Source organism: Chaetodon trifascialis, chromosome 1 (genome assembly GCF_039877785.1).
Source record: "Chaetodon trifascialis isolate fChaTrf1 chromosome 1, fChaTrf1.hap1, whole genome shotgun sequence".
NCBI classification, from domain to species: Eukaryota; Metazoa; Chordata; class Actinopteri; order Chaetodontiformes; family Chaetodontidae; genus Chaetodon; species Chaetodon trifascialis.
In genome coordinates this window covers 30,019,065-30,047,007 of record NC_092056.1, presented here as the reverse complement: position 1 = coordinate 30,047,007, position 27,943 = coordinate 30,019,065, and the positions used below count along the sequence as shown (strand labels likewise).

The 27,943-nt window shown below is 40.7% G+C and overlaps 2 protein-coding genes, 1 long non-coding RNA gene and 1 pseudogene across 8 annotated transcripts in view; 2 read left to right on the top strand and 2 right to left on the bottom strand.

Annotated features, from left to right (window-relative positions):
- The window catches only part of celf1 (cugbp, Elav-like family member 1), a 31,076-nt gene extending 29,686 nt beyond the window's left edge, over positions 1–1,390 (bottom strand). For 4 of the 6 annotated variants that reach the window (XM_070978735.1, XM_070978905.1, XM_070978820.1 and 1 more), the window contains exon 1: positions 1,191–1,359. The gene's annotated coding sequence lies outside the window, so the exon portion shown is untranslated. Of the gene's footprint in view, positions 1–1,190 lie in introns of all 6 variants that reach the window. The other 2 variants (XM_070978647.1, XM_070979082.1) reach the window with 2 other exon arrangements.
- A 2,884-nt stretch (positions 1,391–4,274) lies between these two features.
- mtfmt (mitochondrial methionyl-tRNA formyltransferase) lies at positions 4,275–11,833 on the bottom strand. Its single transcript, XM_070963287.1, has 9 exons — positions 11,471–11,833; positions 9,356–9,553; positions 8,444–8,566; positions 8,262–8,364; positions 8,085–8,160; positions 7,904–7,995; positions 7,740–7,818; positions 6,933–7,006; positions 4,275–5,970 (listed from the first exon to the last, which is right to left on the bottom strand). Exons 1-9 carry the CDS (start codon positions 11,677–11,679, stop codon positions 5,815–5,817), a joined length of 1,110 nt encoding a protein of 369 aa, XP_070819388.1. The 5' UTR covers positions 11,680–11,833; the 3' UTR covers positions 4,275–5,814.
- Positions 11,834–20,402: 8,569 nt separating this feature from the next.
- Positions 20,403–21,289, top strand: LOC139334725 (uncharacterized). Its single transcript, XR_011602395.1, has 3 exons — positions 20,403–20,533; positions 20,838–20,908; positions 20,986–21,289. It is a non-coding gene; the product is annotated as an uncharacterized lncRNA (long non-coding RNA).
- Positions 21,290–25,225: 3,936 nt separating this feature from the next.
- On the top strand, positions 25,226–26,535 carry LOC139334716 (putative nuclease HARBI1; annotated as a pseudogene).
- The last annotated feature ends 1,408 nt before the right edge of the window (positions 26,536–27,943 follow it).

Genomic DNA, 27,943 nt, shown 5'->3' with positions numbered 1-27,943 from the left:
CAATGAACATTGAGTCAACACTACTGCAGTTTCACTTCAACACAGACAAATATTTGAAAAATATTCATCATCTCTGACATGACAAACATTTTTTGTCCAGCCTCATGAGTGCAAGTACTCTTTGTACCATTGCTCATCATTTCCATTCAGTTGCATCTGAGCTAGTGTGATTACATAACTTCAATTCCCCTAAAATATTTAGACTAATAAATGATTTCCAGGGTTCAAAAGCCACCATAATCATATTTTGGATTATTAAATACATACTTCACATTAAGAATACCAAGAAATACAGATGGAAACAATGAATAAACAACATAAACACATTCAGCCCATGGAAATGTTTTTTTTCCCTCTAAGCAGGACACAGTTGACAGTATAAACCCAGAATGGAGCTTGTTCTTCATGTGCAGGTGTTTGTTAAACAGGTAACAGGCTACACAGAGACAACACTGCTGCTCTGGCACTGATAACTGTGTGCCTTTACTACTATTAGTACAGTGCACATATGTGCAGATGCAAATCCATCAAAAGTTTCTACAGCTGTTAAAACCCACTGACAGCTGAACCAGCTGCAGCTGCCATCAGAAACTGACTTCGCTTCACGTAATGCTTCAGAGGAAAGGATGTCTCATTTCTCTAAAACCATATTTCCTGGTTTCTTCTCTCGTGTCATGGTTTCTTCATGCATCCTAAGTGGGAGGGACGCAAGAAAAATACATAACTGATGGAAACGTGGTTGCAATTTAAGAGACTTGGTACGTAACGTTATCCTACGATGACCCATCCTGACTATGGAAGGAGTAACAGTGGCGACTTCCGCGTTCGGTGACATCACGTGCAGTGCCTTTCGGATATATATAGCGTTAACTACAAACATTTCAAAAGCATATCAAAGCTTCACGCAGTGAACGGTTTACTGCACCCGCATTACACATCATAGCTTACCTATGCAAAGTAACCCTATCATGACGTAGCGTCAACACATTAAGTTACTGTCAACATATATGTCATATTGTCATAAGTGCCTTCCAGCCCATAAAAGTAGAGTCTACATCACGCCTTGACAACCACGAGTGCCAGTTACATGGTCAAGCCAACAAGTACTGCAAAGCTACAGCACCGTGGGTATGTTATGGTAACGTTAGCTAGCTTAAATAGCGTTTGATAACTTAAAATGACCAACTTACCCGTGTATCTAAAGCCACTGTTAATTTGACCTGTGCTTAAAACAAAATGCCGTTGTGGATGTTTGGTCACAATCTAACGGAATTTATACTGTACTTTTGTAAACAAGCCAAGGACTACATAGGTGAATTAGTTGTGATCTGTCACTTTAGAGATTTAGCTAGCAGTCACTGTGTAAAATGGCAGTCCCTTCTGCTGAACCGTTACCATTCGACAGCTGCAAGGAGTCGGGGGTGGCGGACGCTGGTAAGAGTCAGCATTATAAGTGAAATTTGCTTCAGGATGGATTTAAAGGGCTGCATACAGAATTTTAACGTCTAGTGGAAAACTTTTCTTATTAGCGATCTTTGGTATGTAGTGTTCTTAGAGACGGTAGTGAAAGTGCACTTCTTCGTTACCTGTGTTAGAGAGTAATGTGGTACGGTCCAGAGAAAGGAAGCCCTCTAATGTCCAACAAGCTCGCGATGTGGTTATGCTCTCTCATTATGAATGCACGCAGTTGAACAAGTAACAGGTACAAACGATGCATCAGTTGAATAAATACAATACAAAATTTTATATCTTCCGAGCAACTAGATAACCTAAAAAACTGCAGGTGAGGTATAAAGTACGTCAAAGGTAAAAGGCTACCTCGTATCTTCTTATTTAAGATTTATTAAAAACAGAACACTAACAGCAGTAATTGAAACTAAAACCCTCATTGGAAATTAAAAAGGGTAAAATCAGTAATAACAAAAAAACATTTGCTGAACTTTAATGAAGAAAAATATAATTCAAGACTCGAATATATAAAAACGCTGTCTATAAAATCTATGATAAACTATACATTATACTACAATAAACAATGAATGCAGTAGTGAATGGTATGACCAAGCCTGTATTCTAAATATCTAATTATTTTTTTATAGAAACAGCCTGCCACCAAAGCCTAATCAATCTTTATGTATTAATGTGTATTTTATTTCCCTATACTCTTCTTGTGATGCAACATTGCATTGCACACACACACACACACACACACACACACACACACACACACACACACACACACACACACACACACACACACACGCCCCTTTCATACCCAATCATTATACTAGCACCTGTTCCCAATGAACCTGTTTACCTGTGGAAAGTTCCAAACAGGTGTTTTTGGAGCATTCCACATTTTTCCGTCTTTTGTTGCACCTGCCCAACTTGTTGCTGGCACGCTTACCTAAATAATGAAACACTTTTCACATACTAGAGATTCTCTTATGCCAATTCAGGCATCATTACTTCCATGAATGTGTGTCATCAGACTAAAAAGGAGAGTCCCAGAATGTTTCCAATGTCTGTCTATTTTAGTCTAAATGAATACCCCCCCCCCCCCCCCAAAAAAAAAAAAATTGTGGCTATTTTTGTAAAAGTAAGTATGTGACACAACAAAAAAGCAAAGCAGCAATGCAGAAAATGAAAGCCAAACAGTAGTTAGGCTATTGATATTGATGGTAAATATTATACTATAATATATAATCATGATTTTAGTTTTTTTGGTCTGATGGTAGATGCTGGTAAGAATAATCATAATCAAAACCACAATAAATTACAACATTTTTCAAAAATAAGTGCTTCACAAAAGACATAAAATCAACAGATCTAAAGAGCAATAAAATACAAATAATTAAAACGAGGAGCAGTTTAATATGTGAAATGAAAATAATGAAGTAAAGTTAAGCACAAAGTAAAATCATTTTAAGACAATGCAACTCTAAAATAATGTGTTTTCAGGAGTGATTTAAATAAAGATACAACTTGAGACCGCCAGGACTGCTCTAGAGAATTGCAACGCAAGTGGGGTCTCTCTGGAGGCCATCAGGACATCAGGACAAGAGTCTGGCTGCTGGTGTGCAGGACCAGAGGTGGAGTAAGGCAGGAAGCTCGCTAACTCAGGAACAGGAACCAGCTGGAGGCTACCGGGCTGGTGGCTCGCTCACTCAGGAGCTGGCAGAAGGCTTTCCTTCCTGTTGAGGCAATGTTTACTGTGTGATGTTGTTGGAGAGCTGTTGAGAGAGCAGAGGAGGGACCCCATTTCTTGAACTGCTCAAAGTCGTTCAGGTGGAAATCCCAGAGACGTGATGATATGCTGTGTATCAGGTCTGTCAGCACCACAAACAAGTTTGACAGTAGGAGAACAAGTGACAGTGACACATTTCTACCTGAAGAATGCATCCATCCTCCTCCAGTCCTCAATCTACTTCAAACAATCTTTAAACCATGGCTCCTTCCACCATCAGGATTAGGGCAAAGTTTAGGTTATGGCGAAGCGTCGTAGAGATACAGTAACTACATGGGGTTGTGGTAAGGTTGGGTTAAAATGGCTGGTTGCTGGTGGGTTACATTGGCCTCAGGCTGAGGTGAAACAGATTTAGACACAACACTAGCCTCAGGACCGAGTCACATGGTGTGACACCACCATGCTCCTGCTCAGACAGATGAGATCCAACTTGTGTGTCACCGTGTTCATTAATCAAATCTTCAATGGGTCTTAGCCCCTATTTTATGACAGACAGGCAGATGATCCTGAAAAGGATGTGGCTCTGTTGACCAGCCAGTCAAAGCAGCTAGCTTTGTTAGCCCCAAGCCAGCTAAAAACAGCAACTGGTTAACTAGTGAAGCCCAGGACTGATCCTTCATTACAGCTAGCTACGAGCGGAATTCACGTATCATGGAGGTACTGTAATGATGTGAGCTGGGTAAAATGACATTCTAAAAATAAAAGTGGCCTGATAAAAGGTTAAACATAGCTAGAAATTAGACTTGTGGAGCCTTTAGACACAGGATCAGTGCCAGGGTGATGTCATAAGCAGATATTTGTGTTACTGTGTTTTCACCTGCAATGACTCTCTTCACAATCTCATTTGTTTTGTTTTTGTTTTTTGACAGTTTTGGCAAGTGTGTATCTGATAAGTTTATATTTATTCTGGGACATTCAACGCAAAGGTCTGTTGACAGACTTTTTATCTAAAAAAAAAAAAAGTTAACATCTCTGCAATTTATTCAGAGATGATATGAGGAAAGTCCCCCTCAACATATGGTTTGATTTTACCTTTTATTAGTTCAGTAGTCACGACTGTCATTTTTTGTCATTGCTTTATTTGCATGTGTAACATATTTTACCTTTAAGGATATTAAATAATTATAGCTGATTTACATTCAATGTTGGCTATCAGAAATAATATTCATATTAAATAACAGAATTTAACTAAGCATTAAATTTACCTCCGGTCACCATCCTTTGAAAGGGAGAAGGTTCATTTAGACTCAGTCTCAAGGTTGCTGTGGAGTTCTTGACTCGCTTTACTGCTATTAACTACACACAACAACTACTCAATGAATACCACGCACACAATAACTACTACCTACACACACAGGCCTACAAATAAATGAACAAATGAATGTGACCATTAATAGACTGAATACTACAATGAATAAATATAAAAAATGCACTGATGAACAAACAAATGATTGAATGACTGAAATCGTAAATATCTTAATCCGATGCATCGGTAAGTGGAAGCACAAAAGAAGAAGTGGATGAAACCTTGAAGACTAAATATTAAAATTGGCACCACTCAGCAGCTGAGAGGGATGAGAAGCCAAAAGAAATGATCTCTTCCTTAATCCTATTGATCCATAGCACCAAACCAATATCAGAGGAGAAGTATTGTTCCATGTGTTGCTTGATGACCAGAGGAAGAAAAGAAGCAACGCGGCCTCTCCTGGAGGCCACTCTCAGGTATTCTCAGGGGTGTCCAGTCTCACAGAGCAGCTTGACCAGCAGACACATCTCTTTCTCTCCTCTGGAGCTCTTTCACATATTCATCATTCACACCTGTTCGCTGTCTCATTTTACATTTTACATTTTACTGTGCTAACATTTGCTAATTTGTACTAAACACAAAGTGCAGTACAATAGTTGTTGAGATGTTCCAGTCTGGAACAAAGTGGTAGAGAGACCAACAGACGGAGTGATGGGTTCAGCATCCACACATTGCCATCTCTAGAGCCATGCCACCAGCCTTCAGAAAAGTCCAAACCTGTAACTTTGCCCCTCTAGCAGTCATAGACCATAACGCAGGGATTCTGATCTGGTTATAGGTTCTCTACATTTAACATATGATTTCACTTCTGCTCAGTGGGTAAATAAACTCTACTTTGCATAACTTTGCAGTGATGTGTGTATAACTTGGCTCCTTGGCCTCTAGTATGATAACTATCAGTGAAAATACAGTATGTTACCACAAGTCAATACTTACTCTTATGATAGGCCTTTTTAAAATTGAACACTTTTAAACAATGGAATTACATTGACGACAAATCAAATCTCACATCATGACCAAATGTCCCATGTCAGCGAAAGGAAATCAGTAAAAAAAATAAACAGTTTTCATGACTGTTCCTGGTATCAGTCACCAGTACATTTATTTATTGCAAGTATACAGTACAAATACACCAGCCTACAGTACACGTACTGTACATGCAGATGTCTTAAAACAGACAAGAGTAAAGGATTAACTACAGTAAACTCCATTCAGTGATGTCATGTCTGCAGTGTTCACATCAAGGAAGAAAACGACTGTTGCATCACAATATAGAGTTCTTTCTTATGTGATGTTCTTCAGTTCCTCCTTTTTTACTGACGAACAGTCTTTCAGCTGTCTGATGCAGGTAGCCATTATAGAAATCAGCTGCTGTCAGCCTTTTTTTCAGGAGCACTGCCTTGAATCCCACCCAGCCATCCTGAAACAGGGAACAAGACAATGCAGATCAATACATATTTGTTTGAGCCACAAAGAAATATCCTAAATCATAACTCTACAGGAAAAGGGGGAAGTGAATGCTGTATTCTTGTGTGTGTAAGTTTGTTTTACATACATAGCAGAAATACACAAAATGAGGAAATTCAAAATTAAGTAATAAATCCTTAAATATAGAGGCATCCAAATTTTAACCCGACATCTTAATCTTATGGCCCCCACATTCTTTTAAAATTTCAACTGTAGTTGACTTGCTGGCAATACAGTTCCCATTATGAACACTAGGTGTCACTGTTACCACACTGGCACTTTGGCTGTGCTTTTCCAATGGCTTTGCCCCTTACAGTCACAAGACATGGTGACAGTACCAGGAATACAGAATGTGGACAGTGAATGCAGAAGATTCTTGTTGAAGTGAGAACAGGCTCTCAGACCCTTGAAAGCACTTGTCAAATTCTGTTGAATTTCAGTCACGTAGTGAGGCCCAGCATCACTGCTCCCCCAGTGACATTCACTGGGGAGCGAAATCGTCTCACTGTACAATCAAGTGTAGAGTGCTTAAAAACTCACTCATTAAGGCAAGTCTCTTAAGTCTCTTATATTAAAATCCTGGCCCTGGACCACATGCTTTTTTTCCTCTATGTGGTACCAGCATGAAAGGTTTGGACACCCCTGCTTTAACATGACATGAAGCTATGCTGGCCAGGCTTTACTGTCAATATCTGAGTGATATAATAACACATGTGCACAAGTTATTCCATCTGCACTCTGCTGTTCAGGACATTTTTCAGGGCACTACCAAACCACTAATTCAAACAAATTAATATAATTGTATGCATCAGCTTTTAAAGAGAAATGTTTTGATGTGGTGGTGACAGGGATGCAGGTTTAAGCCATTTTCAGGACTAAACAAAATAACTCAGAGTTTAACAGAGTGGGACAGACCTTACAGCAGACAGCCAGAGTATTGGACTCCTTCTGATAGCTCACTGAACCAGGCACTGGTTTCCTGCTTTGATCTGTCAGTGACATGTGACAGCTCAGGGTCAGGTTACACATTACAGCAGCAACATAAGGGAACATACAGGCCTCATACAGTGCAAGGGAAGAAAAATACATCTGCTACTTAAGGAACCCAGACCCCCCAAACATACAGTAACCCCACCAACATTGTACTGTGTGGACATCTTCAAATGCACCTCCAGCACTGATTCCACCAGCGTGGACAGACACAGGCCACACATTTCATACATTTTCATGCACAGCAGAATGCTGGTTATAGTCTCATCCTGGTCACATGCAGATATGACTGTTTAATTCATTTCCTTGTGTACACGACTCTATTACCAAAGTTTCGGTTTGTCTGTCAAAACTCCTCAACATCACTAATTCCAGTATAAACTCTAGATTTTAGCTGTCTGCACATACAGCTTCTCTATCTGTTGGCACCAAGGCACACTGTGTCCTCTCTGTAATACGTGTCATCAGTGTGCTTGTATATTCGTATTTCTTATTTTCCTGACTGATTACAGTGTTGTTTGATTTAGAGACACACCTGCACACATAGAAGAACAGTGATCAGCTGGTGTTAACATGTCACACTGTCCCAGTTTCTAACCCAGCTAGCATTTGCAAGTTTTCCAGAAGCAGGATTGAGGTTTCTCATTTTCTTTAACCAGACTGATTATTCCATTCTCAAACAAACTCCAAAAACCTGATACATAGATAAAGAGGCAGTTTTAACAAACTTACCTGATAATGAAATGTGATATTTTCCTACAAAATCCAGAAGTTTTATTGTCCTGCCCATCCATATGGTCCTCAAAGGTATCTGATGGCAGACATGAGGATCTTTATGGAGACATTCAGCAGTCCTCCATTGCTCAAACTGAACAGTCCAGATCAATCAGTATTACCTGGGATGCGATGGCACGATACAGACGACCGATTTGGTCACAGGTCTGTTCCTCCCACACCATCCAGCTCATGGACGTACTGATTTTTGGGGCTGTTGGAGGAAATAAATGTGTAAGTTGGAAGAATTCATCTGATTTAATATTTTGCATAACTGTGTCTCTATAGTTCAGATCTGCGTACCAAAAGTTTCCCCTGTCCGTCTTTGCTCCTGTTTATGTGCCAGTCTCTCAGACAGTGTCGCCAACGTATCAATCAGCTGCAGTCCAGAATACAAACAGCACAGAGCAGCTATGTTACCAACCTAGAAGAAAGGCAATAAGGGAACCATCTTCTGCCAGGCGTGTTCCAACAACTCACCAGATGTGCTCCCTTGGTGGCTAGTGTAGCTCCAAGCTCATCAGCAGTACAGTTCTCCGGGACTTGATGGAGCTCCTGATTGAGAATGGGGCCCACATCAAACCTGGGATGTGAAGAAATGTTTAATCTGTTTGTAAGAAGGAAAAAAAGGAAGAACTCTGGAGGGTTTTGGCTCTGCATACCTGTGAGGACGGATCTGCATAATGGTGACTCCTGTCACAGTGTCACCATGCATGATGGTGTGGAAGATGGGTGCTGGACCTCGCCACCTCGGCAGCAGGCTGGGGTGAACATTCAAAATCCCACTATACAGACACACACAGAGTTTATAACTTCATGCTTTCTGTGTGGAGGAGACTCTGTTTAAGGACATGTTGTGGACAGGGCTCCAGGCTGACAGCATCCTGTTGTTGCTGTTATCATCTATATACATTGAACTTGTTTAAAGATGAAATTTCAGGTAGTTGTCCTCTCTCAGGCAAAGGATTTAATCAAAAGTTGTGTACCTATGTTGTTGCTTCTACGTAGCAATTGAGGTTAATTTGCAGTTTTATAAATATACAATATTCTTATACGTCATACAGCCTGCAGTATGAGTTAGAGGATGAGACAGACTGTGAAAAAGGTGACAGGTGTGCAGGAAAACTGCATGCACAACTACGACCAACAAGCAAAGTAGGTCAAAGTGGAAGCAGGAAGTGAGCCTGTAAAGTGTGATGGATGTTTACAACAGACCTCTGGATGATCATTTTACTGTTCAGTTTTCTTTTCTCTTCCAAATAAGCGGACACCTGACTGCCCATGTTTCCTGAGCGACCTGATCTATTTTCAGTGATGTGGCCACACTGAGATCTCTGCCATGACTTTGGTAAGTAAAGTGTAATCATAACTTTTTCCTTTTAAGCATGGGTACGTGACTCCAGTGGCAGCTGTGACGTTTCTATCAAACAAACACTGGGTTTAGGTTCAGCGGGTTCTGAACTACCTTCACAGTAAGAGACAACATGATTGTTCCGGGTCATGTGGCGTCCTCAGCCAGACCAGGGCAGAGCAACAGTCCACAGGCTGAACACTGACAGACAAAAAATGCTCACTATGGAAACTTGTTGATCAGTCTCTCAGGCAGTAAACAGCCAAAAGACACCACCACCCCGACATCAAACTGTCCGTCCACATTGTCGGGGGGCCAGCTGTGGAGCGGAAGGTGATTCTGTCGAGCAAACCTCTTCACTGGAACATCAGCGGACAAAGAAACAACTTCAAGGGACTCCACCACCCCTTCACCGGAGTTCCTACAAACACAACATGGAGGTTATTGTCATGCACTCACATGTCTTATTCCAAGATGATGAAGACCATATACAAGAGTCCTTTCATGAGCTGCAAAACAAAGACGCCCAACAAAGCGTCACCAGTCTTCAAGCCATCTGTGAGTCAGTAGTCCCAGGAGAACTGAAGTGTTGATCAAAGCCCACCTTTATACATCAGCATCACAATCAGGGTTTATTGAATATTAGGCTAATGGCAATCTTATTGGGATCATCAGGAAACAAAAGAAATCAAACTTCTAAAATGTTAAATGTTGTCTGAACACAAGCACATTTAAACAGCTGTTTTGTCAAAATAGAATGAGTCAAAATTGGATTCAGAAGTGGAAATATCAGATCAAAGAATAAATAAATTTGCCAACCTCAATTCCAAAAATGTTGGGACACTGTGTAATATGGAAATAAAAACAGATTGCAATGATTTGCAAATCCTTTTTAAACTGTATTCATCTGAATACAGACGAAAGACAAGATATGAAATGTTCAAATGGATAAACTTGCTTTAGAAATATACAAATGTTGGCACAGAGACATGATAACCACTGTGTTCCATCACCTTTTCTTTTAACAACACTCAGTAAGAGTTTGGACGCTGATTGTTGAAGTTTTGAATGTGAACTTCTTTCACATTCTTGCTGGATGTAGGACTCAGTTGCTCAACAGTCCATGGTCCCCATTGTCATATTTTGAGAGACAGGTCAGGTGCCTGTACTCCTTTACTATGCAGCACATGCAGAATGTAGCTCAGCACCACCCTGCTGAATAAGCAGGGACGTCCCTGAAAAAGATGCTGTCTGTATGGCAGCATCCAGAAATGTTGGTCCAAAACCTGTGTGTACTTTTCAGCATGAATGGTGCCTTCACAGACGTGCACATTATCCATGCCATGGGCACTAACACACCCCCATACAGTTACAGATGCTGGCCTTTGGCTTTGGAACTTACTGCTAGTGAAAGTGGACTCATCAGACCACAGCACACTTTTACACTTTGCGTCAGTCCTTCTCAGATGACCTTTGGCCTGAATCCTTAAAAAGCAGATGTCGTGCACAGTCATCGTGTTTTTTAATTGTTCTAGGATTTTTCATGGAACTGTGTGAACTGCCTTCAATGACATCTTCTCAACACACCTGCTGGTTTACAATTCAGTAAAAACTGTGCTGAATTGTTATTGTGAGAATGACTGACAGCTTTGATGTGCACATAAGAAGAAAGACTTCTCCTACAGACATTACAGGAATCATAAAAGAAGACTTCATAGAAGAACAGTTGTATTGGATTGCATTAGACTGGACTGATGTACCTAATAAAGTGGACATGAGTGTATATGTTAACTGACAATATGACATAATGTACCTGTGATCAGCTAAAATGAGATATTATCTGTGTAGCTCTAACAGAAATAGAATATGTACAGATTCTACTTCTCACTTTTTACTTCACAATAAGAGCCCAACTGATATATTGGCTGATATTAACTCATTGCTGATAGTGTCTGTTCTGGAGTAAAAACTAAACAGGGATAGTCTGGTGGGTTGCAGCAGCATCCCCTCCTGTGTGTGGTCAGGATACACTAATGAGGAGACCAGAGATACTGATTTCCTTCCAAATGTTTACTCGTGTATTTCAACATATGGTCAGGGAAAACATAAAGCCAAGTACAGGAAATCTCAAAGTACAGCAGCAACTTAAACTCACAGATGACATCCCCACATGTCCACATGTCCTGCCCAGTGCACTACCTAGTTACAATAGTTTAAAAAAAAAAAAAAAAAAAAAAAAAAAAAAAAAGGGTACCTTATCAAAAACTCCCACGTCAATTCGTGCATAATATTTGTACTATTCAAACCACTACCGAGGCTTGTTGTGTCGGAATCGCACCTGCTGGATGTGAGGAGTTTTAGAGATTCCACAGCGAACTGATCAGAGCCAAAGAACAAGAGTCTCCACGGGGGTCCCAATGATGACATCCGTCTACAGAAGCGCCGCTGCCCGTCAGGCACCCTCCTCCACACGGTCCGGACACAGCAGTGCTGGAGGTGATGGAGGACTCTCAGAGAGGCTCCTGCTGTCTTCACGTTCGTCCACATGCTAAACACGAGCTGTGGCTTCAGCTCAAAGTACCATGTGTCCAAAGAGTCGGTGCTGACACTAGCTCTAGCTGTGTAACTTCCAGTGTTCTGCCCTGAATGTGTCAACAGTAGGCGCCACCATGTTTTCCTTCACACTTCCGCCTCCGTCTTCTTCGTGGATGGTTGTTGGCGCCTGAAACAAGCTTACTGCCACCAACTGGTATGGAGTATGGAGTATACAGTGGGGTATGGAGGAGGTGGGTTTGTCCGAGGGATAAAAACTGGCTCAAAAGGTTTCTCATATGAGGGTATAGTCTAAAAATCCATCCATCCATCCATTATCTATACCGCCTATCCCTTTCGGGGTTGCGGGGGGCTGGAGCCTATCCCAGCTACAATGGGCGAGAGGCGGGGTACACCCTGAACCGGTCGCCAGCCGATTGCAGGGCCACATGCAAGGACAAACAAACATTCACACTCACACTCACACCTACGGACAATTTTAGAGTCATCAATTAACCTAATGAGCATGTTTTTGGTCTGTGGGAGGAAGCCGGAGTACCCGGAGAGAACCCACGCATGCACGGGAAGAACATGCAAACTTCACACAGAAAGGCCCCGCCTGACCCGGGGATCGAACCGGCAACCTTCTTGCTGTGAGGCACGCGCACTACCTGCTGCACCACCGTGCAGCCCAGTCTAAAAATCATTTTCTTTAATTCCTCTCAATAACAAGAACAAATAGCTTTGCAAAGGGCTGAACTTGGTCTCAGGACCAAGCTTGGCTTTCATTGATTTCCTATGTTACTCACACATTGTTTCTTTTTCATTATTATCACTGCGTATGTTTCCTTTTTCTTTTGTTATCATGTGAAAGACATCAGTAGTACTGTGATGTAAAGGGTAAGAGTTAGAAGGTGTACTGTGGAAAGGGTAGGCCATGAACAGACTGGCACACTGCAAGAACAGAAATAAATGTTAAGATATGAAAAGTCTGCTTTAGTTTAAGCCATGATTTCACCTATTCAGAGCCAATCAGGTTGAGAAATGTTGTCCCTTTAACAAAAATGATATATTTATTATGAAAAAAAGGTATTTATATGAACATACATAGTGTAAGTACTTGAACCTAAAGTGAAACTTTCTGCTGGATTGTGATGTAGACTCTGGGCCACTGCTTATGCTGAAAGGATGTTTGAAACCACTTGGTTGGTTTGCTAGCATAAACCCCTTGGGCTTTGTAGAGGAACTTTGGGATCTGATAACGTTTTCCATCAAAAACAATTTCAGTTAATTAATATACAATAAAATGTTTCTATTAAGATAATCATGTCTTTTAGGAATACAATATATGTGTATCATGTTGTTGTGAGTCAGCTACTGTACACATTAGAAAGATGTCATCATTTCAGGCAGGTCCTATCTAAAAACCATTTTGTGCTATGTGCAGATACGTTTAGATTTTCAAGGAATGTCATTGTAATCTCACACTGAATATCAATGAGTGTAATTTGTTAAGATTTGTTGGAACTTCTTAGAAAAAAATAAATGAAAGGGCATCTGGTTTTCCTAAAGTCATCATGTTTTTCCTTCAAGGTGAACTAAATCTTTGGAGCTGGACAGAACCAGACAAATCATTTAACCAGTGCTGTACTGAAGGGGTTCCAGATGGTTTCCAATTCTGAAGAACCTTCTTCACTGCTATAAGGCCATAGGCAATAAGTTGTCCTTGAGGAGTGAGCAGTGGTGGAGGAAGTACCTTGATCCTTTAATTAAGGAAAAGTACTAATACCACACATAAAAATACTCTTATTACTTATTGTAAGGACAGTACTTGAGTGAATGTACTTAATTCCAGGCTAATGATAAAGGGAAAAAAAGTGAGGTGTTTAGGCATTGATTCTTCAAGTGTCTGGAACTCTGCTGGAGGGATGATCACCATTCTTTCAAAAGACATTCCCTCATTTATTGTTTTGATGGTGCTAGTGAAGAGTGCTGTCTAACATGTCGGTCCAAGATCTGCCACAGGCATTCTGTTGGGTAGAGGTCTGCTGAGCTATGGATGGAGGCATTGTCATCCAGGAATAGACCACTCCCATCATTTCATCATAGGATAAAGGTGATCACTCACAACAGCTTTGTATTGATTTGCACTGGACTCACACTATGCCAGCCCCCACAACATAACGGAGCCACCGGACTCCCTAACTGTAGGGGTCAAGCCTTTAGGCCTGCACCGTTCTCTTGGTGTACGCCACATCTCTGTAGACCAGTGATTATGGTTTGTGCACCACTGACCTCTCAGATGTGAATTCATCTTAGTAATGACAGGTTTCTGCACTGCAGCCCTACTTTAATATTCCTCTCTGTGTAATTGTTGACAGACTGTTCTTGTTGACACAGTCTGATCACATCCTGCACTGACATTTTCACCTGAGGAAGAGTTGCTCTTCTGGTTTTCCTTACATGTAGCACTAATGCATGAACATCATGGTCATCTAAAGTTCATAATCACACTTTCCAACCCGACTTCCTGATGTCTGTCCCATAGATTTCAATGCTGTTGTCACTTTAGTCTTTGTTCCTATTGGGACACAAGTCCCATTGAGTTGAGCAGGCTTTGGGACTGAACCTCCTGTCATCCATGCCCCAACAATGAACCGAGAGCTCAGAACTTTTCTATGGTGGCCCTGAGGGTCTGATCACAACAACATCAACAAAACACGACATTTCACAAAACACCTTTCATATATTTAGAGTTTTGCCTCACTTTGCTCTTCAATTTTACATTGTGACAAGTGGAAATGTTCATAAAAAATATATCTTTTGTGATTTAGATGATTTAGGTTATATTTGTTAGGCTCACCAATAATGTGACCATACAACCCCCCCGGAGGTGAGCAGTATGAATCTGTCTCAGCAGTACAGGTGTTTGGTTGAGTGAGGACAACCTGCTCATGTAAAGCTTGGTCATCCTTCCAGCTGTTGTAAATTGCAGATGAGAAATCACAGATACAGATGCCAAACCCCAAACAGGTATATACAAAGACTAGTATGTCCAGGTGACCTCTACATTTCAAGTCCAAGTCCAGCTTGTGAAAGCAAATAAAACTGGAAGTGGTTTATATGCAGTTGAAAGTAAGACTGCAGTCACTGATGATTTGTCACACATAAAGTTTCTGTTTTATTCCAACTGGAAATACTCCTCATAACACTCGCAAGACCTAAAGCCTCTCACGCCATCATTTTGACTGACTGACTGACTGACTGACTTTGACTTGACTCCGAATTTGACAGCTCAGATTCATCATCTTTGCACCTGAAACCCAAATTTGACAATGATTGTAGTATATCTGTTTTGTAATAAAAGTGTATTTTGTACAGGTGTGGCAGGAAAGCAATGCCACAAAGTCAGAACCATGTAATAACATAGTCGATACAATGTAATGATGAGCACTGATTATTCTACTTTGAGCTCCAGAGGAAGATATTCAAATTACAGTATATAAATTCATGCAGGTCAATGTCATTACACACACACTGTGTAGAAAAATGGTTGCAATTCCTCCTCCTTTCCTATTATGTCTGACTGACTATTGAAAAGTATAACTTGAAGGACAAGCCTCTATCACTGTTGCCACACCAGTAGTGCTGGTTAGCCAGGACTCAACCAACCAGGACTCAACTAAAAAGATCAAATGCAAATTTTCTTCACTTATCAGATCATTAAACGAAAAAAGATTTCTTAGGGACTCGGGCCTACCGGCATGGGGTCTGTCTCATTTCTGATAGAGTGATGATGTCTGTGCCTACTGTTGTTTAATAGTTCACCAATTTGATTGAGCTTCAGTGGCAGCTTTAACTCCTTGATTGGTGATTGTTATGGAGGTTGGGTAACTGGAGAATGTAATGAAGAGGGAGATGAGCAGCATTGGATCCCTGACTGGGACAGACAGCCTCTGAGCACCTTGGATGATGCAAAAGCAGAGGGTCTGGTGAGGCTTTCAGCCTGTGCAGGTTGAGCTTGGTGCTATCTGTGCATTCTTGTTTTGGTACAGCATGTCAAGAGCATGTCGCAGGTTGAGGCTGAGCAGTCTGCAGCCAGTGATGTTTGGATGTACTGGTGGTCTTTACAGTTCCAAAAGATATTGAAATTGTCAATAGACTATATCCCACGGTTGAGGCATTCTGACACCAGCCATATATTTAGGTTAAAATAGAGTTGATATGCAAAAACCTGATCTGTTTGTCAGATAATCCATAACCCTCTATTTGGCCTTTAAAATGAACTGAGGCAGGTGCGACACCTTCAGTGTAATTACACACATTTGGTTGACACTTTTGTTTAAGTATACAATCATATCTGGTCGGAAATGTTAACTTAGAAATGAGTAAACTGATCAAGGCAGTAGAAATCTACACTGTGGCTTTATACCCCAATTAAGCCTGCAGTTATATTTTTGGCCACTCGGGGGCAGTAGAAACAAGCTGTAAACACAACACTGACACATGATTTATTCATATGCTGCCTATTTACACATTCAGCCAACACAGAGCAACAAAGTGTTCATTTGAAGTCGTTTCTCTGCTCACCTGACAAATGATTCATAAAAAGCACTTCGATGGGTAGTATCTATACATTTTCTGAAAACAAACGGTGCCAATACAAATTGAACGCAGCGGTTCAGGGTCAGGTGTCATAGTTTACTTCACAGTGAGCTGCTGTTTCCAAATTCACAGAGGTTACATTAGCCAGCCACACTGCCTGATCTAAAGCACTTTCACCATGTTTTTCAAACTGTCTCACCATGTTTGTTCCAACAGAAAGTACGATATTTCTGACACGTTCAAGTTTTGAACAGAGTTCAGAGCGAGATTTTGGTGGTGGAAGGAAGCCGCCACCAAAAAATAGTGCCACAACTTGGTGGCTGTTATCCTGGTAGTTTCATGACAAATACAAGGTGTGGCGTGTGAGTGTGTCAACGGGTTGAAATGCGTGTGTCTCACGCCCAGTGTGTGACACTTGAGAGCTTTGGTTTCAGAGAGCTGTTGATTCAACTGTATTGCAAGATACAGAGAAGTGTTTGTGTTATTTATCTTAGTGTTGTCAGAGTTGAATCGCACAGAGACTTGTGCATACTCACTTAAATTGATATAACCAAGAGGCTAATTATACAGAGGAATAAACTGTTCAACAATCATTGTGGGAATCCAAAGGACAAAGAGAATTTATTGTAGCGCACACACAGTTTTATACATATGCATCATATGTCCATATCAACACATATGATTGGCAATCACCTACTCAAGATATCTTCCATAAAATAAAAGTTCCTCCTGTACAATTGAGGGCATACCTATCCCATACATGTTAACATCCCCACTTGTACTCACATCAGTGTCGTGTATACCCGAGCTCAGTTATTCCCCAAACATAAATCTGTCAAACTTTTTCAACTTAAACTTAGTTGTAGTCTTCATCATCACATCTGCAAACATCTCATCAGTTGGGCAATACTCCAAAATGATCTTCCCATCATTAACAGATGACCCCACAAAATGGTATTCTTTGTCTGCTCACTGGGTTTTTGGCTAAAGCTATTGCGCCCTGATTATCTTCATATACTTTCGGTGGTGCACATTTGCATCCATCAATCTCTTCAAGCAGTTGCACCAGATATATACACTCCTGTACAGTTGCGGCTAATGCCATGTATTCTGCTTCACAAGTGGACAGTGAGACTGTCGGCTGCTTCTTAACTCTCCATGAAATCAGAGGTCCGTTCAATTAACACTCACACAATAACCAGTAGTGCTTTTTCTATCAGTTTTGTCAGCTGCCCAAACTGCATCACTGTATGCTTGTATCTGCAGTTCAATGTCATTGTCACTTCTTCTGAAACTTAACTCTTTGTCACTGGTACTCTTAAGGTATCTTAACACGTTTCACAGTTACCCATTGCTCTTCTGTAGGCTCACTAAAGTCCTGTGAAAGTTTACTCACTATAAAACTCACATCTGGTCCTGTGCATGTAGTCAGATAGATTAAACTACCAACAATTTCTCTGTATTTCCTTGCGTCACATGTTCTCTCTGCAGTGTAACTCAACTTTTGTTCATAGGGTGTGGCTCTGGGTTTACAATCTTGCATGTTAAACCTCTTCAACATTTTCTCAACATATCCCTTCTGTGACATTTTTACACATCCATCACTCTGGTTAAAGTCAATACCTAGGAAATGTTTTAATTGACCCAAATCTTTCATTTTAAACTTCACTGCAAGCACCTTTTTCGCCATTTCCAGTGCATTTTCATCACTGGCAGCAATAGTCACATCATCAACCCATATTATCATGATCACCTTCTCATTTTCCTTCTCTCTTGTGTAAACACAATGATCAGCTGGGTTTTGACTGAACTCATTATCAACCAGGTATTCATGTAACATCTTTTCCCAATTTCTGCCTGACTGTTTCAATCAGTAAAGTGACTTTTTCAGCTTGCACGCCATTTTTTTATTTGCATTGGACTTCACTTCATAACCTTCAGGCTATTCCATGTCTCACAATCTATTGGTGCATGTAGGTATGCTGTTTTGACATCCATCTGATATAAGATCAGATTTTCTTGTGCTGCTTTTTGCATCAACACTCTTAAACTCATCAGATTAGCGGCAGGTTAGAATGTCTCCTCATAATCAACATAATAACATGCCTTGTACTTGTCAGATCCATCAACATCACTCTTAACTGTACACCAATCACTTAATTTCCCATATGGGGCTGTGTCAGCTAGAAATTTCTCAGTTGCTTTTACTATGTACAACTGTATAACTCCCGGGTGAAAGTTTGTTAGACAGTAAACGATACCCCTATCCAACCGTGGTAACACAGACAACGAGCTACAACCTTTTTTATTCAAAGAGCCAGCCCTCATACAGCATGAGTTACATTGATCTCTACGAGCAGCTGGCAGCGAGGCCAGAGCGCAGGGACCGTCTACAAATGTGTATACCAAAAAGAAACAATAAACGATAATTCAATAACTTCACTTGTGTGAAGTGTAGTGTAGTGCCCCTCTTGTGAAATGTAGTTCCCCCAAAATCCCCACACATATCAATGACCTCCTGCTAGTTATACTACAACACTTAGTTTGGGAAAAGGTATTTTTACATAATTTTTGGAATTTTTAAAGGGAACAATATTCAATAACTTCATGTTAATATTGTGTAGTGCCACCAAAATCCTGTCACACATCAATGACCTCCTCCTGTTTATACTACAGCACTTAGTTTGGAGAAATGTACTTTTACATAATTTTAGAGACTTTTTATTGGGAATAATATTCAATAAATTCACCTTCAGAAGGTGTTGCACTGTCATAGTCAATTCAGCCACTAGATGTCTCCTGCTGACTGTACTACAGCACTTAAGTTGGAGAAATGTATTTTTACATAATTTTAGGGAATTTGTATTTGAAATAACATTCAATAACTCTACTTCTGTAGTGTAGTCCCACCAAAATCACCTCACACATCAAACAAATGAAGACACCAATCAGATGAAGGGCCTTGATAAGGTGACTACTCATTAGCCAATCAGGAGCAGCTTTCAATAAAGCTTTAATTGCAGTGATGGTGCAGCTGCATTTCAGTCTGCAAAGCCACTCCACAATAGGAAAAAAAAAACCTTAGGATGCTTAACTCATTTGGAATGAATCCAGTAATATTTAGTTTTTTCTTTTCTGTTCTTTTCTCTTTGCTGTTCCTTTTCTTTTCGTTCTTTAAGAACTGTTCAGACTCTGAAATACGCATGCTTTTTGACCTACTATCTTCTTTGTATATCATTAAAGAAATGTTAAGAAATTGAAGTGCTAAACAACATTATTATTTTTCTAGGTATTTATCAAAAGTAAATACTGTAGCTTACAAAGCCAAAGACACAATACATGTTGAACATGTTTGTTTGTAGTATTGATGTTATGCCTATTTATCATTAATTGGAATTATGTTTTTCTTATTGCTAATTGTGTTTATAACATAAAAGGTTCTAGCCTTCCCTGTCCCTCTTACACTAGATAGAAGACAATGGGAAGATTTAAAAAAGGAAACAGAGCTCAGAGGAAAGATTTGTGGGCAGTGTCTGGTGGACTAGAAGCTTTAGTGAAAGCAATGAGGAGTGTTGATATTTCAAACAGAGATACAAGCTATTCTTTAGCAATGTGGTCTGAACTTGCCCTAAAGGTATTTAGTGAAGATCTCAACAAAACCCGTCATTGGCTGTGGGTCATTTGAACCAAAAATAGAAATGGAGTGAGAGATTTAATCAGTACACAACACGAAAGGTCAGAGAGGAGTGAAGCTGGTGAAACGAACAAACTATCTGCGACTAACACAGAAAGGACTGCGATATCAGATGAGGACATAGAATGCAATGATGCGGAAGACAAGCAAGAGGTATCACTGCAGACTGAGGGACAAACTAAAGACCAGGGGCCCGTTGCACAAAACTAGGATTAAGATATCCAGGATAAGTAACTGAGCTGGGTTCAACCAATCCAAAACATGAGTGTCCAGGCTTAATCGGTTGCACAAAGACCAAGCCAGGATGAGCAGACACGGATTCAACAAGCCAGGTGAAACCTGTCCTGGATAAGTGCATGCATGCGGCTTCCTCAAATAGACCCCACCATCAATCACAGATTCACTGATTCACTATGGCAAACAGAGCGGCGTACTTTTCCCCGTCGGAGGCAGAAATCCTCATGGAGGCTTATGGGGAGGTGAAAGACCAAATTAAAAAAAAGGCAACACCGCCACAGTTATAAAACAACGAGAGAAAGCGTGGCAAAGTATTGCAGACCGCCTGAATCCGTAAGTAACGCACAAATACCCACTCACTGCTCCGCTGAAACCATCACAATTACAATCCGAATAATTAATCAACATCTCCAAAAATGTAGTTGTACTCTGATTATGAATCAGTTGAAATTGTAAGTGAAATTGTGTAAATGTAACTCCATCAGACTGTATAACTCCTTGATAATTTCCCTTTGGGATAAATAAAGTTGATCTTATCTCATGTATGCAGTTTGATTAGCATACACACACACACACACACACACACACACACACATATATATATATATATATATAAAGTGTGTGTATGTGTGTATAGATTAAACATGACTGGGCCAAAACGGACATGACAGCAAGTCAAGATTAAATACAAGAACATCTTGCAGAATGGTAAGTGCCCTGACTGATCCTTAAGAATGCACATGCATATATTGTACCCTGCTCACACATTGTCTGTACTGTTTTAGCGGTCAAAAAGAAGACCCAAATGCAAGGCACGGGTGGTGGGTCACCAACAGCAGACCTCACCCCAGCAGAGGACAAAGCCTTGGCACACAACAAAGGCAGGCCTGTGTTGGAGGGGATTCCTGGGGGGACAGACACAAACATATGTCCCTCCCATGATGCCACCCGCTTCATACAAGGTACATTCTTCCATTTCTACATGGGACATAACCACATTCATATCGAATCCATTTGGACTGTCTGACTTTGGTTTGCCTTGCAGTTTCTGGCAACATTGTCACACTGTTGGAGCCACCGACACCAGAGTCACCAACACCAGAAGATGCAGATCCAGTGAGTACTCTGTAGGCTTGGCATGTCAGTCTACAGTGGTGAGGAGTCCTCATTTGGTGCCCACACAAAATTTCATTTCTGTTACAGGATCCAGATGCTGTACTGGGAGAAAGCCAGCCTGGCAACATAGTGAGTATTATTGGAAGGACATTCCCATTATGCAAAATTCCCGCTAATTGTCATGCGTTTACAGAACTCACAAGCTATCAGACAGCTGTATGCCACCCATCTACGGTGGCAAATACAACTGGCAGATGTGGAGATGGCCTACAAAAAAAAAAAAAAAAAAAGCTAGAAGACCTCGCAATGGAGTCCGAAATTAAAAGGAGGACAATAAGAAAATTGGACCTCGAAATTAAAAAAAACTTGAGTGGGAGGTGAGTTATGCCTTCAATGCACACTGTATGCTGACTGTAACACAAATAATGTATTAATCATTATTCTCTTTTCCTCCCCCAGCTCCAAGAAGATGACACATCTTAAAAGAATAAAAGGTGAAATGGAATTTTGGTGGTGTCTGTCTGTTTAATGTGTGCATACTTAGGGTTACCGTACAGATGACATGAGGCACACGGACTGTGGACTTTTCATCTATCATCCCACTTGTACCCCAAGTGCTATGATTGGTGGAGGTTGAAACACTGGCTGTATTAAGGTTAGAAGAAAGGCACATAATGTACCCAGAAATGCAATTTCCCAGATATATCAAAACACCTTGGGCTCTATTTTTGACTTGGCGCAAAGTCAGGTCCGCTGCGCCGATGGGGCGTGGCAGCGCAGACTTTGGTATTTTCGTGAGCTGCGCCACCGGCGCATCTCCACCTCCATCTCATCTCAGTCCCACCCAGCGGCGCAACTCGGAAAGAGGGAGGGGAGAAGGCGTGGAGTGGGTTTGGCACAGCCGAGTCAAATCTCCACCAATCACAGCAGCTCCTCGCCTCACCTGGCGTGGTGCATGGCAAGTTTCCAGGAGACTGACGTCACTCATGTCTCATGACATCCGTTTGTTTTACTTTGCACACCCGTTTGTATATACTGTTTATTTTTTCTCAGTATATATATATTGTTTTATATGATGTTCTATATTTTGTGGTATATTTTGTTTTATATATATATATATTTCTTTCTTTTATCATTTTTTTCTAATTCTATTCTTGTAAGGAGCACTGCAACAAAAACTATTTCCCCTCGGGGATAAATAAAGGATTTCTGATTCTGATTCTGATGTCTAAATATGAGGTCCTTAGATGGTAAATCCTTGGCCTCCTCTTCATTCTCCTCAAAGCAATGATGTACTCCATCTTTGTAGATAACGTTAAGCATTACAATGATAACATTTGTATTTGGAATGAAATGACGTGGGTAATAGCGGACAACGATCATCACTTACGTTTTTTTCCATGTGTTTGTCTCTGCCCTGCTGAAAAAAGTCAGAGAAACCATTATATAAACCAATAGAATAATATTATATTCTATTGGTTTATGATGGTTCCTGGTGGTTCTGTAATGGTGTCTAATGGTTTCTAATGGCTACTTATGTTTGCCTAATGGTTCGGTTTGTTTTCCTAATGGGATTCTATTATCCCCTACACAAATCTACAGGACTTTAACTGGTCCCTACTAATGGTTCCTACAGGAGTCTAATGGTTCCTACGGAAGTCTTATGGTTCCTAGAGGCGTTTCTATACAAGTCTAATGGTCACTATACAGTGGTCTAGTGGTCACTACAGGGTGTAGTGATTTCTAATGGTTCCTAATGTGATGGAGGAACACAGATGTTATAGCCTTCTTTGGCAATCACATCTGTGATTTCTAGTGGGTCCTTGTGTAGGCTATACAGTATGTTTTTTGATTGCAGTGTTCAGTGATTACATTTAATACATTCAAAGATCACCTTTGGCCTTTTGCAATTAAATTTGTGATGAAATCATATTTGGCCTTTTGTGATTAAATCACTGTTCATGACTCATCCATCCATGAGGAGGGAAAAGAACACTGAACACCTGATGGAGGTGCTAACTATGGTAAGAGAAAGATACTAGCACACTCCCAACCTCTTTAAAATGCAAGTCTTTTATTGACAAACATACACACAATACAATCAAATGAAAGTATTGGGGGTTTTTTGTCATTCAAATATTTATTTGTTTTAACATATTATCTTTACAGACATCTTCAAATGACACAAATGTGGCATAAACAAATTAATAGTCTGTTTAAGAAAATAAACAGAGAAACAGATAGATAGGATATCTTAAGCATTGATGTATTTTTAGGATAACTCCAGTCATCCTGCCAACCAGTAAAGCCAATTGGATCTTTGGCTGTACACAATACTTTTCTCCTTTAATTTTGGTTTCATACTCTTTACTTTCATGACTTTCGAAAGTCATGTGTTATTGTTTCTTAGCAGTACTAATATTATATTAACACCTGTATTTACAGCTGCTGGAAGCAAGAAGGAGTGTCCTAGCTCTCCAAACTCTGCCAGACACTGCAAGAGCAGCTGGAGAGCGACCCAAAGTATGTGGCGACACACCGCAAGAGGCTTCGCATCGAGTCCCCTTCAAAGCCACAGGCGCCAACTCAGTATGACCCAGAGGCAGCAAAGAAGCATTTCCAGAGGCCTTAGACTCTTTTTCATGGACCATGGACCAGCGGCATGGCCCAACCCAGAGACTCTTATCAGTGAACCCCTCTGCACATTTCCTTGCTTTTTCCCCCAGTAGTCACTGATTTTACTTGGTTGATCCTTGTTAATGTGTGTGTCACGATTTCATTAAAGACTTTTTTTCAAAATGTTTCTGTCAACTGTGTTCTTTGTGTTCTACTGTGTGGTAGTGTAGAAGGTGGATTGCCAAATAAATCAATGAATCAAATAAAATATATATATCATTTATATTTTATATATACATAAATATAACAATATAATAATTAGTTTTAATATATTCATTTATTATATAGTATTTAATTTCTATTTTAATTTGTAATATGTATTTATTATTATTATTATTATTTGTGGCGCACAGATGACCAATAGCAGCAGAGTTGTCATCCAATCACATGATCGCTCACAGCGACGTTAACCGATTAGTTTGCATCCCTGTTTCACCTGTGTACATTTGGTCAGGGTGAGTGACCATTACGCCTGCCGAACGCGCTTGCGATGTTGTCAGATGAGATGCTGATCAAAATATAGGTCTGACTGTATGTGCTGACTCAGATAGTTGCATTGAAGCGTGGCTGTTGCTAATAATTGAACACAGTGTGCGTTTGATGACTGACCGAGCACATCCCTGTCTCACCTGTGTACATTCAGTCAGGTTGAATGACCATTATGATACGGATCAAAATATATAAATTTAGGTCTGACTGTATGTGCTGACTCAGATAGTTGCATTGAATCGTGGCTGTTGCTAATAATTGATCGCAGTGAAATGCCAGACACTGTGGAAACCTGACTGTGAGGTGTTGGTGACGTGAGCGCACAACTCCGCCGGTTTACGAAAATCCACTTGCGCCGCTGGCGCACAGAGTTGACCAGGTCTGAGCTGACGAGCTTTCAGCGCACTTTTACGCCGCCGGCACAGACCAGAGTGGTTGAAAATTCCAATGCGCCGGCTCATTTTGCCGACACCTCCCCCCTACTGCGCTGCAACGCCCATCCTGGCGCACCTCTGTACACCTCGGTCTACCAAAATACCAAATGCGCCGTGCGCCTGCCTGTGCCGCTCGAAAATACCACTGCGCCACTGCTAACTATTTAAAAAAAAAAAAAAAAAAAAATTCATGATGACTAAATATTTGCAGTTTGTGAGGTGTGAGGGTGCAAAGGTGTTCCTCGTTAAGTCAAGTGGGCCACTAGCCTATATGAAGGCCCAAAATGGTGTGTTCCTTTCTGCTCTAACAATGGCATGCCCATTCTTGGAAGATGTGGTGGACGAAGAAGCACTCAGGAGTGCCTTCAGGCGAGAGAGGGTCTTCAGGGACCGGTTGGACCCACTGGCCTTCCCTGATGACCACCTGTATGAGAGATACAGGTTTTCTGCAGATGGCATCAGGTATCTGTGCAGACTGCTGGGTCCCAGGATCAAACAGTGCACAGCATGGAGCCACGTACTGAGTGTGGAGCAGATGGTTCGTGTGGCTTTTTTGCTAGTGGAGGCTTCCTGTATTCAGTGGGGGATGCAGAACATCTGAACAAGGCCACAATTTGCCGCACAGTACGGAGTGTGTGTCTGGCCATTACAACACTGTCAGATGTCTTCATCTCCTTCCCTGGCCACAGAAGCCTCCGAGACATCAAGGAGCAGTTTTATAGGATTGCAGGTGAGAAAAACTACAAATTACAGGACAACTGTTAACAGTCATAGTAGGATACTCATTGCTTTGTGTTACAGGTTTCCCCAATGTCATTGGTGCATTGGACTGCACTCATATCAAGATAAAATCCCCCTCAGGTGCCCATGAGGCGGATTTTGTGAATAGGAAATCCTTTCACAGCATTAATGTTCAGGTGAACATGACTTTTTGACATTGTCAATTAATGAACACTGTGCTTGTGATGTGTGTTGACAGGTTTAATAGTGTTCATCTTATAATTTTCATATGGTCTGCAATGCTGACTGTCTGATCAGCAGTGCTGTGGCAAAGTGGCCTGGCTCAGTCCATGACTCCCGAATCTTTCGGACCTCTGGAATCTATCAGCGCTTATCAGAGGGTGAGCCACACAACCTCGATTAATAATCACTTTGTACATCATAGCTGTGTGAATGTTACTCTATTTATGAGGTTGTGATGATGAGATTTTGTATTGACAGGTGAATTCTCTGGTGTCTTGCTGGGGGTCAGGGGGTATGCCTGCCAGCCTTTTCTCCTGACACCATACACAGACCCCCAGGAAGCACAGCAGGCCTACAAGCATGCCCATGATTGAAATGACCTTTGACTTCTTGAAGGCATGCTTTCAATGTCTTCATGACTTACGGGTCAGCCCTTTGAGGGCATGTGACATCACTGTGGCCTGTGCTGTCCTCCACAATGTGGCCTGCCTGAGGAAGGAGAGGACCCCCAGAGTGCCATCACACATGGACTGGGACAATCCTGCCATCTTTCCTGATGACGACAGTGGTCGGCTGGTCAGGGACCAATATGTGTTAAATTATTTTAGTTAACATGCATGCTTTAAATTTCAGTTAAATATGTCCTGCATTGGCAGAGGAATTTGTGTGGTGTTTGTTATTTTTTTTCCACTTTAGATTAACTTGGCCTCTTATGTTTGTGCTGTATACTGTGTGTATACAAGCTTGCAGGGAGGCTACTGCATCCATTCATTTGTCTGTTCACTTGTGTACGGATTTGTCCTGCATTTATTTCAGTGTGCAGACATGTGGGGTGTATTATATACAGACCGTTGGATGTGTATTTATTCTTGTGTTGTATAATATGCTTTGATTCTGTGCTTTCTATCTTGTAGAGTCACTGTGTGACGTCAGTTTGGAAAGGAACTGATGCTTTGATTTATCCTTATTCAATAAAGGAACATCATGTAACTCTTGTCTCTGTGTATTTATATTTAAATTGGATGTGTATTTTATATACAGCCTATGGGAAACTGTCTATCTGATGATTGCAACATCATGTAAAATCATTTATCTACAATGATTGAAATTAATTAAAATTGAAATTAATGATGTTTATGTTTTGTGTTAATGTTTAAATAATGACAATGGATCTAGTTGAATGTGATAACAATGTGTAGTGGGCCGTGGAATAACTACTGGTTTCCGTTTGTGATGACTGCTGACTGAGATAAGGGATGAGATTAAATAGATCCTGGAATTTAGCCTGGTCTGGAGCAGGCTAGCTCCACAATCTCCTTGGTAACTTATCCCATAACATATCCCACTTTCAGCTATCCTGCTTTTGTGCAACCGGATCACGGATAAGTTGAGCCAGGATAACCAACATATCCCAGCTTAATCCCTTATCCTAGTTTGTGCAACGGGCCCCAGGTATCAGATGAAGACATAGAACAAAATGAGGCAGAAGACAAACAATAAAAGGTGTTGTTAAAGAAAGGAACTAAACGTAAACACGGGAAAACACGGAACAAAAAAATATGGAGGAAGTTGCAGTTATATCAAAGAAGTTTACCACTACAGTGGATAGGGAAACAAAATACTCCCACTTCTTGGTTCAACAAAACTGAGGCAACCATGGACTAATGTGTTGTACAAGAGTTTCGGAGAAAAAAAAAAAACCTGTTGTACCCTAGCCTTCAAGAGTCAGCGTATCTGTCACAAAGTGGGTTTTCGGGCCCAATTGTGAATTTCCCTTGGGGATGATCAATCAATCAATCAATCAATCAATCAATCAATCAATCAATCAATCTATCTATCTATCTATCTATCTATCTATCTATCTATCTATCTATCTATCTATCTATCTATCTATCTATCTATCTATCTATCTATCTATCTATCTATCTATCGAGGGTTTAGAAGGAGGTTAAAGACATAGTGGTGAGCCATAGAAGTGGTTCATTACATATCATACTATATTTAGTTAAAGGACATTTCTCTCCTCAGTGCAAGTGACTGGCCATATTGTTGTCTTTAGGCCATT

Excerpts from the sequence above, each read along its gene's own strand:
- mtfmt (XM_070963287.1), bottom strand. The coding sequence starts at position 11,679 with ATGTGGACGAACGTGAAGACAGCAGGAGCCTCTCTGAGAGTCCTCCAT. Across the intron at positions 8,161-8,261 it reads CCACCAAGGGAGCACATCTG|CTGATTGATACGTTGGCGAC; the intron begins GTGAGTTGTTGG and ends TCTGGACTGCAG. Across the intron at positions 7,996-8,084 it reads ACGGACAGGGGAAACTTTTG|CCCCAAAAATCAGTACGTCC; the intron begins GTACGCAGATCT and ends TTCCTCCAACAG.